Source organism: Pyxicephalus adspersus, chromosome 11 (genome assembly GCF_032062135.1).
Source record: "Pyxicephalus adspersus chromosome 11, UCB_Pads_2.0, whole genome shotgun sequence".
NCBI classification, from domain to species: Eukaryota; Metazoa; Chordata; class Amphibia; order Anura; family Pyxicephalidae; genus Pyxicephalus; species Pyxicephalus adspersus.
Window position 1 is genome coordinate 8,119,565 of NC_092868.1, and position 18,639 is coordinate 8,138,203.

General features: G+C 38.6%; 1 protein-coding gene across 4 annotated transcripts in view; it reads left to right on the top strand.

The window, feature by feature from the left end:
- LOC140340502 (interferon-gamma-inducible GTPase 10-like) overlaps positions 1 to 13,580 on the top strand; it is an 18,216-nt gene extending 4,636 nt beyond the window's left edge. For 3 of the 4 annotated variants that reach the window (XM_072425756.1, XM_072425757.1, XM_072425755.1), the window contains exon 3: positions 9,460 to 13,580. In XM_072425756.1, coding sequence (XP_072281857.1) covers positions 9,460 to 10,675 — 1,216 coding nt within the window. In that variant the 3' untranslated portion in view covers positions 10,676 to 13,580. Of the gene's footprint in view, positions 1 to 2,764; positions 2,847 to 3,833; positions 4,844 to 9,459 lie in introns of those variants that run through there. The other variant, XM_072425758.1, reaches the window with a different exon arrangement.
- Positions 13,581 to 18,639: the final 5,059 nt, after the last annotated feature.

The window sequence follows — 18,639 nt, forward strand, 5'->3', positions numbered from 1 at the left end:
TTTGTATTCAATCCAATACAAAATGTGTTTGAATGAGTTTCAATTTGAATTTCCCGCACACGCGCCGACGTACACGCTACGGAGGGAGAAGAAGCCGGCCGGCTTCTTCTTCTCCGCCGGCCGGCTTCTTCTTCCCAGAGAGGGCACCCGACGCTGGAAGACGACGCTGGAGATCGACGCTGGGGGACGACGCTGCAACACGACGCTAGATGATCGCAGTGGGACCGGGTAAGTGATCGATAAACCCGAACTTTTCTCACTGTATTTTCATACAGTGGGAAAAGTTCGGGGTTATCGATAATTGTAATTATTTTAAACCCGAACCAAGGTCGGGGTTATCGCTCAGGTGGTTAAACAAAAGATATACATTTTCAAAGATAATAGACAAAATAAACAATAGATATTACTCAGAAAAAAGAAAAAGTAAACCAGAAACCATGTGGTAAAACTAAACAATTTGGTGTCATATATGTCCTAAGCTTTGTATCTGTTTTGACGTATAGTAAATATATGGGATTAACTTCAAGTTAAAAAAGGGTAGTTTAGTGTACAATATATCAGGTACAATCCCATGTATATGAATTAATTATTATTCTTTTGTTGACACTTTGTAATAGTTGTAATAGAAAAGGAAGTAGAGGTCTTGGAGGCTTAGAAATAGTTTAACCTCCCTAGCGGTTCATTTCTTTCTGGTTTTATATGTCAAAAAGCTGTACATTGTTTTTCATGAAAATTTATTTACAGTATAGTATAATAGTATGAGTATAATAAAGTTTGAAACACAAAATCATGTAAAAATAATAAATTGAATAAATTAAAAAATCTATATATTAAAAAAATTTAAAATACATATTATACTCATACTAATATATATACTGTAAAACAAATGTTCTTGAAAACAATGTACTGCTTTTACACATATAAATCCAATGTACTGCATTCAATACAGTTATTTTGTAAATTGGATTTTTGAATTTCCCGCCCCGCCTTGCCGGCAACGTACACACGCACCGACGTCACCGGAAACTCCCCCGTGACTCATCAGATGCAGAAGCCGGCCGGAAGAAGAGAGAAGAAGACAGAGATCGTAGCGATGGACGACGCGGGATGCCGGCGGATCAGGCAAGGCTCTATTTACTATTACCTCCCATAGGATTACATACCCCGAGTGTGACTCAGGGTAGAAAAAAGTTGGTAAAAGCGGTAACCCCGTGTCACACTCGGGGTTACCTCTAGGGAGGTTAAAGGCTGGCTAGATTCTGTCCTGTGATGTAATAAGTTAGGACCTATAAAGAAAATTGAAGAATAGCAAAATATAAACCACTATCAAAGATCTGTCTGTTGGGGATCCAACTTGGATATTTTGGTCCCCAGACAGATCTTTGATAGTAGCTCACACACCTATGGGGAAGCTGAGTAAGAAGCTGCGTTGCTTTTGTATGAAAATCTCTTGATGTTATTGCAGATTATAATTAGGATTATACTGTGGACTTTGAGGACTCTACGCCCTGTTTATTCAGCTGATGTAAACTGTCTTTTTAGTTTTGTTTTCGATATATGCTGTTCAAATTAAAAGGGACATCTACTGTTTAATTCTCTGTATTTCCCATGTGCTAGCTGCAAGCGCTAATCCCACTCCATATAACAATAATATAAATATTTTACATCAGTTTCACGGGCTTTTATTACCAATAAAATGACATTGACTGTCATAGACTTTCCATTTTCATGTTTTGAGTTCATGCTCAAACAAGCTGAATAAATATGTTCCACATTTTTAGGACTATCTTACTAGACCTATAGTTTAGGATTTGCATTGTCAGCAAGCTCGGTATATGTGACAGTTGTTGCTATGTAGATATTTATTTCTGCATCAGTGAAAATCTGTTTTATAAGTAATTGATTTACAAAAGATGTATCAATTTCAATGATTTAATTGGAAAGTAAGAAGATGAATCCTGATTGTAGTTATCTGGGGAACATTCTATGTGTTGTAATGTTGAGGGGTGGCCCAAAGAACTGGGTACTCTTAGATGAAGTATTATTATCTATTAGAAAAACATACTGTCCAAGAAATTGTGGTAAAATAATGGAGGTCAACTAGCCTATGAAACATATGTTTAAAGAAATGAACCTGAGGCCAAGAAGGTTTAAATTATCCCAAAATAAAGAAAGAATTTGACTCTCGTAAGAGTGATCATGCCACTGATAATCAAGTCCTTCCACATTAAATTTGGTTGGAAGAGATGTTGTGGAAATCTTGTCTATTGCAACAGATGACTAATTAAAAATAAGGGTTGTTAAAGGATGCAAGGAAAGCTCTAAAGACGCAAGTATATCACCTGGACATGCAAAATAACAACACCAAAAACTCGGTGCCCTAAAAACTGTAAATGAGGTGGGTCTGACAAAAAGGAGGTTGATTGAGTATCCAATTAGGGACATCTCGCCAGGTAAAGATCAATGAGAAGAGAATTTATGGTTTCTTAGCGGCAAAACATGGGAGAGAAACAATGGACTGGACTGATTGTTGGCATAGTGGCAGAGGCATATCAGCCCCAGACCATGGTCGATCCATGGGTATTGGCACCCATATGAGTTGAAAAAGAAGACTGAAAGGCATATCTGAGTGTAGTTGGAAGTTCTTGGAGATGGCTTGCTGTTTTCATGCTATTTGGTTCAAAAATCTAGACATCTAGAGCAGCAGAAGATTTCTTGATATGTTCACTTTAACTCATTTTGGACTACATTTCTCCATTGTCAGATCTTCTATGAAGTTTAGAAAGCAGTTTTTCTCCAGTGAAATTCATCAAGATGTACTTTGTGCAGAGGATTATGCATGCCAGGTAAAACATGTTCTCTAAATCCAACTTCACATTGGGCCTGATTTGTTAAAGCTCTTCAAGGCATGAGAGGATGCCCTTTCATCTGTGAAGCTGGTTGATCCAGAAAACCTGGAATAGATCTGGTTCAGGATTCAAAACATTTGCCAGCAAATAGCAAAGTACTTCATCCTTGGAGAACTTTAATAAATTGTGCCGATTGTATTATACATATTATATGTGTATATGTCTACCTCAGTGTTTAGATGTCTACTACCAGGGGTGTAGTGGGCCAGGCACATTTTTTTTGGAATGGGCACCCGTGCCGACTCTTATTTTGCAAGCAATTCTTTGGTCCACGGCTCTGGCCGTTCGGCCTCCCCCCCCCATCCGCAGGATTAGGGGAAGCACCCCGCTGGGGGGGCACACCAACAGGCTTACGAAGGTGGGCAGGTTGTCTCTCTGAACACTCTCCCATCGCAGGTCTGAACAGGCGAGTTCTGGTATCATGACATCACTCAGGGGGAAGTTTCATTCCATTTGAGTGACACATAGGTGAGGGTGTAGTGGGGGCAGGCACATACCGTGCTCCCTCTTCTTTTTTTATGACTACACCCCTGTTTCTGACCTAGTGACAGCCATATACCTTGGGGAACCTGACAAGTTCCAAATCCCTTTTTTCCATTGTGTAAATCTCACTTTAAAGACAAATTCCACCAAACCCAAATACTAGACCTACAAACTCCTACTAAAGCCTTCCACATTTGGAGGAGGTGCCACATTTTGATAGGCTAGTGAAGAAGTAAACAATCTTGACTTTCTAAACTTACAAAGATAGTCAGGATAGAGGTCCTAATTTTCATGGAACATGACACATCCATAATTTCATTTTATACCTGACCTAAATTGACCTATTTTATAAAATGGGGAACATGTACAAGGATATTTCTGTGCTGATATATTTTAATATGGCCATACTGTTCTATCATGGTTGATGTGTCTTTTCCCCAGGAGTCTAGTCCACGTATGGGAATACAGACCGGTCATGGATTTAATACATTTTCTAAAGGGGAAGTAAGGGAAATTGCACAAGCACTGAGGAAAAGGGATTCTGCAGAAAGAGGCAATAATGTTTCTGAAATTGAACTTCAAGAGATTATAAATGCATTGCACAAAACTACATTATGTGACACAGCTGCGAAGGTCACTCAGGGAAAGAACTGCTCTGAAAATCCTTTAGTGAACATTGCAATAATTGGAGAATCTGGATCTGGAAAATCCACTTTTGTCAACGTCATTCGAGGTCTTGATGATGATAAAAAAGATGGCGCTGCAAAAACTGGAGTGGTAGAAACCACAACATGTCCAACAGCCTATCAACATCCCGAATATAAAAATATCTTCTTTTGGGACCATCCTGGCTCAGGAACCCTAGATTTTGATTTGGGTAGCTATCTAAAAATGATAAATATCCACAAATACAACTTCTTTATCATCATAGCATCTGAAAGAGTTAGGCAAAATGATTTGGAATTGGCCAAGAAGCTCTGGTCAATGGGGAAGAAACTCTTCTATGTGAGAAACAAAATTGACTCTGATTTAAAAGCAAGCAAGCTTCGTAGAAAGAGGACTTTTAATGAAGAACGAATATTGACAGATGTTCGGGTAAACTGTATCAAAAATCTTACGGACTGTGGAATTGGACTGCCAAGTGTATATGTTGTGTCATGTCTAGAACTAGAAAAATATGACTTTCATCTCCTTAAAAGGACACTAGAAAAAGAACTTAAAATTTAAGAAAGTAACATTTCTTCATGTCTAACACATTTAAATATGTGTCCCGGTTACAAATGTGTTGAAATGCAAACAGATTCCCACTTGTCTCAGTATCCATTAAACCAAAGATGTAGATTATGTTCATTAAATTAACAGGAGTTAGCCTCTGCACCTAAATAGGTTCACCAATGTAATAGGTGGAGAGGCCAGAACATACGCAATAAAAAAGGGTTTATTAGGCAAAAGATCGATTGTATTAATGATTAGCTCTCATAACAGTACTTCAAATGGCTGTAAAGTATATCTGATGTACAGCAATATTGGCCCAACAGGGGGGCTTGACAATGAACCTCTATATGGAACATATAACATAATGTGACTCGTATCGCATACGTAAAGTCGAAAACCCGACACGTTTTGCACGGCTTGGGTTTCTTCAGGGGTAATGCTACGTTTAACAAAGTTATCTGCAATTACTCGGCAGTATCTAGATTCATATTAACGATTCATATTAATGTAATGTAAGTATAAAGGACAGCAAATATAAATGTGAAGGATCAAAATAGTATAAAATAAAACCAGTAATAATAGCAAATTGAGGATAGTCATTTACCATAAAATTGGAAACCATTAGTGACTTATACAGCCTAATATAATGAAGTTTTTTGAAAATGTAATAACATAAATTGATCATATATAACCTATATAAACATTCATGCAAAAGAATCTTTTTACAAAAAATGACATCCAAAGTGAGTACATAAAATGTCAACTTACATGTTCCTTGGACGGACAACGTATGTATTTTTGAAGCTTATAAAAAAACACAGTAACCCTGAGGTTTTGTGAAAACACCCCCCCCCCCCATGTGGAAGGAAAAAGATTGGGGTGTCCACCCAATGAAAGGACTTAAGATAAGGTAAGTATATGTAGTAAGTGTTTGTCAACAAGTAACTTAAGGTAATTATTATGTTGCTAGCACAGTATTTAAAAATGACCGTACTGTATTTTGGGTAGGTATAATAGTATTCTATATTATTCGGAAGTATAATAACTATAGGAGTATACCTAATAGTGGGATTGGAAGGGGTAAATGATAGAAAATAAACTTGATCACCCATTAACATTGAGCATAAAGGCTAGTATATAATAGTAAAAGGTATGTTTTAATGGTGTTGATTGTAGCGTGATACTATAGGAATGTTAGATAACATGCTACAATCAACACCATCAAAACATTCAAAAACTAATATCTAAATATTGGAATATCCTCACATCAGATCACATATTTCAACTTATCTAGGAACCAAACCTAATGATTACCGTATTTTTCGCCGTATAAGACGCTCCAGAATATAAGACGCACCCAATTTTAAAGGAGGAAAATCTAGAAAAAAAGTTTCTGAAAGATTATTCCCCTTCTGATCACTCATGTGCCATTCATACCGGTATTCCCCGTCTGATCACTCATGTGCCATTCAAATTCCCTTTCTGATCACTCTGTACCTTTCAAATTCCCTTTCTGATCACTCTGTCATTCAAACTCCCCTTCTGATCACTCTGTCATTCAAATTCCCCTTCTGATCTCTCTGTGCTTTTTTTCTATTGTACGGCAGTTAGGACAGGGAACAGCAGGTGGCGCTGTGCCGGCTTCTTTCGCTTTGCTTTACAGACAGGAGAAAACACGATGCTGGCAGAGGAGAGAAGAGAGACACGCTGCAGCCAGAAACATACGCAGGATCGGGTATCGGGTGAGTATAATATTTTAATTATTTTTTTAACACATTTGTCGTATAGGACGCACTAACTTTTCCCCCTAAGTTTTGGGGAAGAAAAAGTGCGTCTTATATGGCCAAAAATACGGTACTTATAGAAAGTCAGGCTCTCTCAAAGACTAATTGGTTCTTAGCCACTATACCCCACATCCTAATACTGAACAAGATACCAAAACTCATGGCACGTACCCCTATAGGGAGTGCGGGCAGTGTTATTGGATCTTTATTAATTCAGAATTGAAACTCCCAAACAGTTCCATACACAAACTCCAATATCATGTCAACTGCCTATCATTAGGCATTATCTACCTTATCATGTGCTTGTGCGGATGTTCTTACGCTGGAAAAAAGCGTATCTATGAACACGTTTATTCAATTAGAAACAGTAAAACGGTCACACCCATTAGCTTCCATAGTGGAATTAATATAAATTCAATATCAACTGCATAAAATTTCCCCAAACATCACACAGATGCATGGTTCAGGTGGCAACAACCCGGCCCGCACAGTTAACTTTCCTCCCACATTCAGCACTTGGACAGGCGAATCCTTTGGGTATCCCCCTGCCTGGATTGACATGTTGGCCATGGCCCGACCATTACGTTGGTGACGTGCACATGGCGGGGGGCTGGTTTCTGGAACGCCATCCTCTATACTATATATGGAGGCCATTAGTTGTTGCTTTTACACTTTTCTAAATTCTACATCCAATGGAATAGGTGGTTCATACACATGATCTACTTGTAAACAATTGTCCATTTGTGTATGAGAAATCGACCTGGAATGTTAGAATATCAAGACAGAGCTAAGTAGAATGCCCCCCACCCCCCACCCCCGTGGGTCCACACGTTTCTACTGATGCTTCTTAGTAGAAATATTGCTTCTTGAGCAGGACAGACAGGCCTGGACTGAAAGAAGCATGGAGACATCGTGGAAGGCATGCATGACTGGGGGGGGAACAGGGAACAGGCAGTAAAAGGAAATAGGGTAGGGTGGGGTTATGTAGGGGTTAGTTATGGGGGGAGTAGTAAGGCAACTAATTTAAAGTATAACAAGGCTAAGGAACAGTAGGGGGTGGTCAATTGTTTGTGGGAGAGTAAAGGTGCGTATACACTTCCAATTTTTATCGTTCCAATCGAACGACGAACGATCGATTGGGCAAAAAATCGTTCGTAAAAAAGTAACCAACGACGCCGACGAACGAGGAAAGTCGTTGGAAACGAACGACCGGACCGGCGGATCGGATTGGACGACGATCGTTGAACATCGTTCGTGTGTACGGTCGTTCGTTGATCGTCCATGGGCTGAGCATGCGTAATGAACGAACGTTCGTTCACTTTCCTGTCGTGCACATAGTTCCTCTATCGCTTAAACGATCGTATCTATTGTGTGTACAATATCTACGAACGATCGTGTCGTTATCTCTATGTGCAGGATCGGTGCTATACGATCGTTCGTAGATATCGTGCAGGATCGTTCGTCGTTCGTTTTCCAACGATAATAATTGGAAGTGTGTACGTAGCTTTAGGGAAAGATTTTTCCAGCAGGTTGCCCATTTTTTTTTTTGGGAGGTTGACTTGCGGTGGGGTCCTCAAAGAAAGTTGGTCCTTGGTAGTGGTATCAGTGGGTATGAGATCCATCTTTGGTGTGGAATCTCATGAATGTTGTGGTGGAAAGCTATACTTTCTGGGTTGGGTCTGCGAGTATTTGTGATATTGTTCCCAAGCTGGATGAGGATGCGGCTGAAAGCATAATTATTATGGTGGCACAGATCCCTAAGGGTTAGTAGGGGAAGGCCTTCAAGGACCAGCAACCAACGAGTAAGGAAGGGTTTCAAAGTAACTGTGTTATATTATTGTTGATGTTATGTTTTTGTGGTTCTTATTTGTATTTGGTATTGTTATTTAAAGAGGTTTATTCAATTTTGGTGACATTTTAGTTCCAGGTTTTCTGGATCACCCAGCTTCACTGATGGATGTGTATCCTCTCTACCCTTGCAGAGCGTTAAAAAAACAGGCTCTTTGTCAGGAATTTGTTGTGCATAGTGGAAAGGGAGGTTGAGAAAAGTCAAGGGAGGGCATGTCAAACATTTTGGATAGCTAATTTATAATAGAAAAGTTCCAAGTTAACTTAGTCATCCTTTTATGTATAAAGTAAACATAAATAATACAAAAGTAAATATGTATAAAATATATAATTTTATTTGTTTTGTGCACAAAAGGAATTCAGTATATTTAAATAATTTACATTTTTTAAATTAATCCTACATTTTTTTTTACAAATACATGATAAATGTAGAATTTACCCTTGGAAATACAGCTGTTAGGTGCAGCTAAAGTTATTTCCTTTCAGACACACTTTTATAGTTGAAACCTCAAGTAGAACTGTACTGTGGGAGGAGTTTCTTATGAATTTGTGTGTATGCATTTCAACTTGAATTGTGTAAAAGACCATTTCTGGCAACTTTTTAAAAGAATAGTTTAGGAGATATGAAAAGGAACTGAAAGCCAAACAGTTCATAGTAAATCTATTTTAATAATCCTGCAAATGGAGTTTTTCTTTTTTTGTTAAAGCTGATCTAACACCAAAATGTTGACATTATATGAAAAAGTGGCAAACCCATATAAAAAAAGAAATGAATAGGTTTTGTTTACTCTTCTTCCCGATAATATGCATACGCAGTGAGGTTGGCAAATTTTTTTTACATTTTTGGGAAGAAACATTACCTAATCTTGCGCCTGCACAGTACGAGATCTGGTGAAGTAAAAAGAAGCAAGAAGATGATGGCACCTAGTCTCCAATCTGTGCCAGAAAGAAGAAGGAAGACGAGACGATGCAGGCCCTCTTGAACTATGCTTGCTGAGAATTTTGGCAGAAGAGATGGCATTCAGACAGGTAAGAATATTTATCGCAGAACAGGCCTGGCATGTCCCTTTCTGCAATAAAGCCCCTGCCCGATTGTACATTTTTAAAAGTGGAACATTAATTCTTTGTCTTCTTCTATTGCAAGGGACAGTGGGACTAGGACTTCTTTTTAAACATCATGTTCCAGAACTTATGCAAAAATTATTTTTATTTTTCTACAGGAAACCTCTTGAAATTGAATCTTTGGAATCATATGACATTATCTCAAATAGGGAGGTGGAGGAAATCAAAACAGCCTTAGAAGAAGGGGACTTATGTAAAGCAACTGAAAAAATCAAGCAGTCTCTACATGAAATTGAAAATGCTCCATTAAACATTGCAGTGACAGGAGAATCGGGATCAGGAAAATCTACGTTTGTCAATGTCATTCGTGGCCTGAATGATGAAGATGAAGATTCTGCTAAAACAGGAGTCACAGAAACCACTATGGAATCAAAAGCCTATAAACATCCACAGTACAATAATGTGAGAATTTGGGACCTACCTGGAATTGGAACCCCAAATTTCAAACCAGAGGAATACCTTGCAGCTGTAAAATTTGAGCAATATGACTTTTTTATAATCATGTCATCAGAACGCTTCCGACATAATGATATTTTGTTGGCTAAAGAGATCAAGTCCATGGGAAAGAATTTTTACTTTGTACGAAATAAAATAGACTCAGACTTGCATGGTGCCCAACAACGTCGGAAAAAGTCATATAACGAAGACAAGTTATTGAGTGAGATTCGAGATGACTGCATTAAAAGCCTACATAAGGGAGGAATCCAAGATCCTAAGGTGTTTCTACTCTCCTGTCTGGACCTCAACAAATATGACTTTAATCAAATGCAAGAGATTCTAGAACAGGAACTTCCAAGTCACAAGCGACATGTCTTCATGTTGTCTTTGCCCAATATTTCTCTCCCAGTTCTAGAAAAGAAAAGACATGCCCTAAAAAAGCAGATCTGGAAGTGGGCAACTCTCTCATGCGGTGTAGCAGCCATCCCTATTCCAGGGCTGTCAGTGGCTTGCGATGTTGGAATCTTGGTGGCGCAAATGATAGAATATCGGAATGCGTTTGGCTTAGATCAAAAGTCTCTTGAAAATTTGGCCAACAAATTTAATAAAGATGTTAATGAGTTGAAGTCTGTGATCAAGTCACCAATAGTGGTAAAAGAGATCAACAAAGAGCTTGTCACCACGTTATTAACCAGAGGAGCAACTGGGGTACTCATGTTCATTGAATATTTAGCTAGTAATATACCTGTGGTTGGTACAATGGCAGCAGGTGGCATCTCATTTGGCACAACATACTTGATGCTTTATAACTTCCTTAAAGATATTGCAGAAGATGCAGAAAGAGTTCTTCTAAAAGCCTTGGAATCTCCTGTTTAGAAAAATGAAACCTCCAAAAAAAAACTCACAATAAATATTCAAGTATACAAGTTCTACACAAACGCTAAAGATCACCTAGCCATTTACCTAATTATATAGACAAAACCATGCAGACACCCCTCCCTAAATACTAAATTCAGGGGTTTCCATTAAAAATGTACGTTAGTGCTACCACCCGCATAGATGTTTTAGACAAACCGAGTTTGGATAAGAGGAATTCAACCCTACTGAACATCTTTGGAGGAAATTAGAATAAGGATTTCAAGCCAGATCTTCTAAACCAACATCAGTACTTAACCTCCCAAATTTCTTTTGGCACAATAGGCACAAACTTCCAAAGGCATGACTCAGATCAGAACTCTGAATTTGAGCTGTATATGTATTCCAGGTATTTATTACCTCTCACAGAACTCAAACTTCTCCATAAGAAGTTCAATGTGGTGACTATCCCAATCATAAATCTCAAGTTAGGTGTTGGTCCATACAACTCACAGAACTCCCCCTGCCAAATGCTTCATCTATTTTTCATCTAGAGAAAATAAGCTATAATTGTTAAGAAATCGTCCAGTCTCAGCATCATTCAATGTCAGCTTTTTCCTCCTGGACTAAGATGCCAACTCGGAGAAGACACAATCATGTAACCCTGACCGAGAGTCTTATATTTGTTGTAAAATACAGTGATCACGTGAACAAGACTTAAACATCAAGATGTACCTATGTAATGGGTGGATCATTTTTATTTTTTAATACTGTTCCTGTATTTGAGATATGTCAGAATTTTACTCATTACTCATTTTTTTACTTGCATTAACAGTTTGTTTTTTGCAGCCTTTGGATGGTCTGTACCCTCATTCTGATTCAGTCTGTGCTAATATACAAAGGTTTAGCTGAATGTTGAAATGTATCATCATTTAAAGCATACTTAAACTCAGAAATTTCACTTCACATAAAAGGGTAGACAACACTTTTAAGTAAAGTAAAAATTCTGTTTGTTAAGGTTGTAAGTAAGTGCATCGCCCCCTAATTCTCGATCGCCTGGGCAATCGAGAATGAACGGGAGTGCAAAGCCTCCCGGGATACCCACGTCACTTGGGTGCTTCTTCTGCACATGCCTGAGAAAAAGAGAAAGTTTCTTTTCCAACCTACGTCACCAGGAAGAAGAGGCGAAGATGGTGCCCCCCGGCCCGCTGGCTCGGAGACGGATGCCGGGACAACGTGGGACACGATGAAAGATACCTCTGGATGGATCAGACTGCCCTGCAGGATTGAAGGTAAGTGTATTTTTAATGTAGTTTTAAGCACTTTTCAGTTCAGTTCCTCTTTAAGCATGTGAATTGCATGTTAGTAGTTTTTAAACTTTTGTGTATCAATACTTTGAACATGGAAAAAGTAGTAGCTCTCTACAAACCTGTTCTGAAACACCAATATTTGTTCCAACAAAAAGAGTGTCAAATACGGTACTCAACATCACCGTACTCATATAGACTTGTAAGAATACTGATTAGTACATTTTAGAAGTTTAACTGAACTTTTAGTAGTTTAATAAATAATAAACATTAATCTATAATTAGTATTTAATAATTATAATATTAATTATATATTTAATGATAATCCATTGCTCCCCCCTTCCCTAAGCATTAGTGCTCAGCCGGATGTAGTGCAATATGCCTTACCGACCACACTCCTCCTGTACATGAATACAATTTTCAGTAATTATAAAAATTATTGAATACTATTATAGGGAAAATAGTGAAGATTTGTATTCTGTACATATAATGTTGAATAAATTGCATAGTGTTGGAAACAATGACAAAGTGCAAAAGAAAATAGAAAGCAAATGCACATGGTGCACTGTTGTGAACAATAAAGATATAGCTGCATGCTGGGATAGGGGATTAGAAATTTTTATTATGTTCTAAAACAGAAAGGACAAAACAAAACAACAAAGCAAAAAAGTGAAAATCCTGAACCTACAAATCCTTTAATAAGCAATAAAATACAATATATAGAGTCAGTCAACAGACAGCCAGTTGTGATAGTACATAGGCAACAAATGCAATTTGTGCAATTGTGCTAATTTGTGGGCAACAAATAGGCATTTATTAATAGCTTGAACAAATGAGCAAACATGATAAAATGTGTGCAATAAACGAGAAATTGTAATGCTTTGTAGGCAATAAATAGAAAATTGTGAAAATATGTAGACAATAAAGGCCAAATAAAATCTTGCACCCTTTTTCCCTCTTTATAATACTATACCCTGCTTGCTGTGATTGATACTAAAGTTTGTATAGAAATGTATAAGCTTTTTCTTTTTGTAGCTTCTGAGAAGAATCACACTGCTCAACACAAATTATCTCACAAATACTTACATTGAAGAAGGAGAGAGGGACACATCTGACCATATGTGTAAATGACTGCGGATTCGTAAGAACACTGGATTTTTGTTGGTACCTATTGAATTGTACTGCCATGTTAAGGCTTGCACAACGGCTGTAAAAGTATATAAAATGAAGGTTGTTAGCACAATTTAGTTGTATTTCCATGTCGGGGCCTTCAAAATCTCTTTAGAACTGGGGTGTCAAACTCTGGCCCGGGGGCTGAATCTGGCCCCCAAAAGGATTTTTTTGCAGCTGGCCCACCGCTGCATTGAAATAGTGCCACTACTATAATTCCCAGGATCACTCACTTCTATAGAGCAGCGGCTTCTTTGCCTATGCGTGGCCCCGCATTGGACTGTTTTATAGACACAGGGAATTGTAGTAGCGGTGCTATTTCTCTATTATAAGCTTGTTCCAGATGAAATGTTAAGCAAAACCTTTGTTTCCATATGAAAAGGTTTTATATCTAATGAGAAGGAAAAACTTCCTCAATTTTTTTAATAAACTTCAAGTTTGGCCCGTGACTTTGTCTAAGTTTTTATTTTGGCCCTCTGTGTATTTGAGTTTGACATTCCTGCTATAGAAGTTGCAATGTAATAGTAATGAAATGTTCAGCCTCTAGATGTCAGCAGCAGAACAATCATTCCACAGCAGAAGTATAGAGCATTCTGCAATCAGCAGCATAATCCAACTATAATAACTAATACTCTATAACAGCGGTCACTAACCGGTGGTTGGCGAGAAAATTTTGGTGGTCTGCGGCTCTAGCCGGTGTGCCTCCCAGCGGGGTAAGGCACAGAACCCTTCTGGGGGGGCACTCCGCCCAGAGCCGCAGACCATGTCTCCCGAACAGATTTTAGGCTCGGTGGTGGGCAGGTACTGAACACAACCCACCCACTCTCCCATCGCAAGCTCAGACCGGCGATTGGAGAGTTGGGGGGTTCTGGTATCATGACGTTACTCTTGGGGAAGTTTCTTCCCCTTTGACTGACACACAGCTCCCCGCAAATGCACAGTCTGGAGGCCGTGCATTTAGTGGTCCATAGGTCCAAAAAGGTTGGCGACCACTGCTAAAGAAAAAATAGCTTTCTAAATTGGGCATCAGCAAAATGAAACGTATGACCCCCCTCATATTCAAAAGAATAATAACTTTTTGCCATGGCAGGTGCTCAGACCCTCCAGGCTAGCTGTAGAATGTGACGCTATACAGAGAAGCAGACCCAGGGGACACTGACATGCCAATAATGAGAAGTATTAGCCTGAGCCTACTTGCCTCGTACATTACACACAAGCTATGCAGAAATCCTTGTAAATACAAAGCACTCCTTAACCACTGTGCCACAAGCAAAAGTTTCACAGACATAAACTTGAAAACAAAGGATCTTTTTTTTAATTATAACCTTTCCATTACCCAAGTATTTCTTCACATAGAATATAGACATGAAACCAAAACATTGCCCCAGGCTTCTTTAAAGGATGACTTCAATAAAACTGTTGATGACTACTAACCAGCAACTGTTAAAACAATAACACATTGGTTGGGAATATGTAATGGACAGTAAAATGTAGAAAGTACAGCTGTCAGGGCTAAGCAATGTTCAAGACGTATAGTGCAAGGAGTCAGGACTTTATAATGTTCAACAGATCTTTAAGCCTGAAGTGGTCATAAGTATGTAATGTACAATATCATGTTTATAGTGCAGGGTGAAAACCGATATCGGCAACACAATATATATAATGCAGGGGTCAGGAATATGCAATATACAGCATTTTGTAAAGTTAGCAGGGGTCATGAATATGTAATGTGGAGCATAGCATATAATGTGCAAAGGCCGGGACTATGTAATGTACAGCACACTGTACTAGGTTCATGGATCATAGCTATGTAACATACAACAGAATATACAGAGAACATTGGCCGGGACTGACTATGTAATGTACAGCACACTGTACAGAGTGCATAGATCAGAGCTATGTAACATACAACAGAGTATACAGATAACATTGGCCAGGACTATGTAATGTCTTTCATTACGATCGGCTGTCGTCCATCGTCCGTGGATCCGGCAGGTCGGTCGTCCGGATGATGGACGACCCCGACTGTACACACGGCAGATTTTCGCCCGATAATTGGCCGATGCCGATTATCAGGCGATAAAAATCTGCCGTGTGTACGTAGCTTTAGTCTGACTCAAGAGACACAAAGTGCTCATTGCTCGAGTAACCCCTAAAAACAATTGAAGGAACCCTGGCTGAAAAACATTTCTAGGGTAATTCATTCCTAGTGAATCTCCAACAATCTCCAAGTAATACTCGAAGTATTAGAAGCATGAGAATAACATCACCTCCGAAAGTTAGCCCTTAGGAAATGGCCATGGTGTGCAAGAAATGACTTGCAGAAAGATCCTCCTAATTCAATGGCAAAGGGCGACATCTGACACGGGTAATTGTCCATGAGATAAAATGTGGAATGCAAAGTTTTTTTTGTAAGTTAACCTTTCTTACCCACATGTATGACAGGAGGACTATGGTCAGTTCAGATGCTATTCAGAAAAGAGTATACTTTAAAGACTGATTGAACTTTCAGTTTAAAGGCATTTCAGGTTAAACAATGCAAGGTATGTTAGGTGTTTTAGTTTTAAAGCAGCCACAACCTAGAGTAGAAAAGCTTGTCCCTTGCCAGCATGTTACAGTGTTCTTCTTGGCAGAATCACCCGGTATTATATTAATAATAATAATGAATATATATAAAAGAAGTTATCATCCCATCATAAGACTTCATGTGAATAACTTTAGCTCTGTACTATCAAAACATTTTAAAACTTTAAAAGTTTTTCAGATATCAAAATCGAAATATTTGAAAATACTTTCGGTCAAAATGAAGCCATAGCCAGACTTTTCATTTGTTGCAGATTAACAGGGACGCATTATACTCACTTCTACTTGAGCTGCCCTGGCTATAATTGACTGTGCTTTGTGTTCCACAAGGAACTAAATGACGTCTACTTATCCACTCCAGCGCACCAAGCGTTCTCTATACTAGGAATGGGGTGGCGATTTCCTTAAAATTGTTGCAAAAAAGAAAAAAATTGCAAGTGTAAGAAGTGTTCATGAAAGATAGACCAATTTTCAAATTTTTGCAAATTTACATTGCAGCTTTCGTAAGGTAATTGCAAAGCCCGAAAAATGGCATTGCCACCAAGGGCAATGGTGATAGGGAAGGAAAGGGTGATAGAAAGATCTCTAGGAACATGTCCCTTGTGAAAAATGTAGTTGTTTGCATTTTAAAAGCCCCCACTAGCAGACTCTTTGACCACCCACAATGTGTATCAAAAGCTGCACCATTTCATGTACAGTTTCATTACTTGGCTGGAGTAAATCCAGCATGATCTAGTCCTGTCCTTCAACAAGCTTCTGTGGCATCCTAGGGTTCCTCCAGTGATTGTTAGAGGTTCCTTGAACTTTGGTTGGTTAACCTCCTATCCTATGGTGCCTGCATAGTTCCATGTTCTGGTAGAGCCATAGGATGGCACCAATGACCTTTTAGCTGTCTAGATGTGTGGCATTTGATAGTTATTATTAATAATAAACACAATTTATATAGCGCCAACATATTACGCAGCGCTGTACATTAAATAGGGATTGCAAATGACAGACTAATACAGACAGTGATACAGGAGGAGAGGACAACATGGTTACATAGTAGGTTGGGTTGAAAAAAGACATAAGTCCATCAAGTTTAACGTCTAGGGAAATAAACATATCCAAGATATAAAACCCTATGGACATAGTTGGTCCAGAGGAAGGCAAAAAAAACCTGGTACAACAAGGAAATAAATTCCTTCCTGATTCCATGGGGCAACCGGATGTTCCCTGGATCAAGGAATATTGTTATTTATACTTTAAAGCCTTAATACCGAGTTATATTCTGTGCTCCTAGAAATCATCCAGCTTTTTCCTAAAGCAATCTATAGTAGTTGCTGAAAACATTGGCCAGGACTATGTAATGTACAGCACACTGTACACAGTGCATGTATCAGAGCTATGTAACATACAACAGAATATACAGGGAACATTGGCCGGGACTATGTAATGTACAGCACACTGTAGAGAGTGCATAGATCAGAGCTATGTAACATACAACAGAGTATACAGAGAACATTGGCCGGGACTATGTAATGTATAGCACACTGTACACAGTGCATGGATCAGAGCTATATAACATACAACAGAATGTACAGGGAACATTGGCCTAGGAGTATGTAATGTGCAGCACACTGTACACAGTGCATGGATCAGAGCTATGTACCATACAACAGAATATACAGATAACATTGGCCGGGACTATGTAATGTACAGCACACTGTACACAGTGCATGTATCAGAGCTATGTAACATACAACAGAATATACAGAGAACATTGGCCGGGACTATGTAATGTACAGCACACTGTACACAGTGCATGGATCAGAGCTATATAACATACAACAGAATGTACAGGGAACATTGGCCTAGGAGTATGTAATATACAGCCTAGCAGTGTTTTTGACCTTTTTAATATGGGGGAACCCCTTGAAATAATTTTCAGGTCTTCAGGAAAACCTCTACTATAATTACTATATCCACAGTTTACAGTACATTAGTGTGGTGGTCAATGAGAAGAATGCCTGTTACATTGCTGGCCATTGGGAAGAATGTCACCCCTACAGATAGCAAAAAAGGTAATTGGTGTCAGTTAAACTGAGCTGAGAGGAGCAAATTGTTTCCTTTGAGCCTGGTCAAGAAACATTGCAACATTGCATATAAAGAGCAGTGGTCAGAAAAATGTAACGTATAACATAGTATATAGAGTACATTGGTCAGAAGTATGTAATATACAACATAACATATAGAGAACAATGGTCAAAAGTATGTACCATATAACAAAGCATATAGAGTGTAGGAGCCATGTCTATTTAAGGTCACTAAAGCAAAACAGCTTTGTTTTAGAACTAACGTACAATTCAGCACCAAAGCGTCCTTGCAAGTTATATAAAATTGTTGGCAGCTGTATAAAATAAATATGAAGCGTGGAGGCAACAGAAGGTAAACAAAGTCATTTTTCACTTTACTATAACTATATGCAGTATCAGGGATTTGTAATAATTTACCCAGGACAAATAAACTGAACAGTCATTCCGGCAATACACAATAGTGAAATCAAATTGCATGATAACATTCACAGCAAACACATTATCAAGCTCTGCAATCATAAACTTTGAACAAGCGACATCAAAAGAAAATTTCAGCACAACGGGAAAATATTGTTGCCAGGCAGATAAACAATGGTTTTAAAATGAGAACAGCTTTAAAGGGTTAGTTCACCCAAATTTCAATTTTTATTATACATGGATCTTGGTGAATTAAGTCAATTAAGTTTATCTATAGATAGTCCAACTCTCTGGTCGTAATTCCTATCTCTGATCCTAACCCCCTGGGAAGTTTGAGTGTTTCATCCCACCTTCGTGTGGCCCAGCCCTTCCTGTTACCTTCATTTTATGTAAAATAAATTGAGTTTGGATAATGGAAACCCCTATATAATCT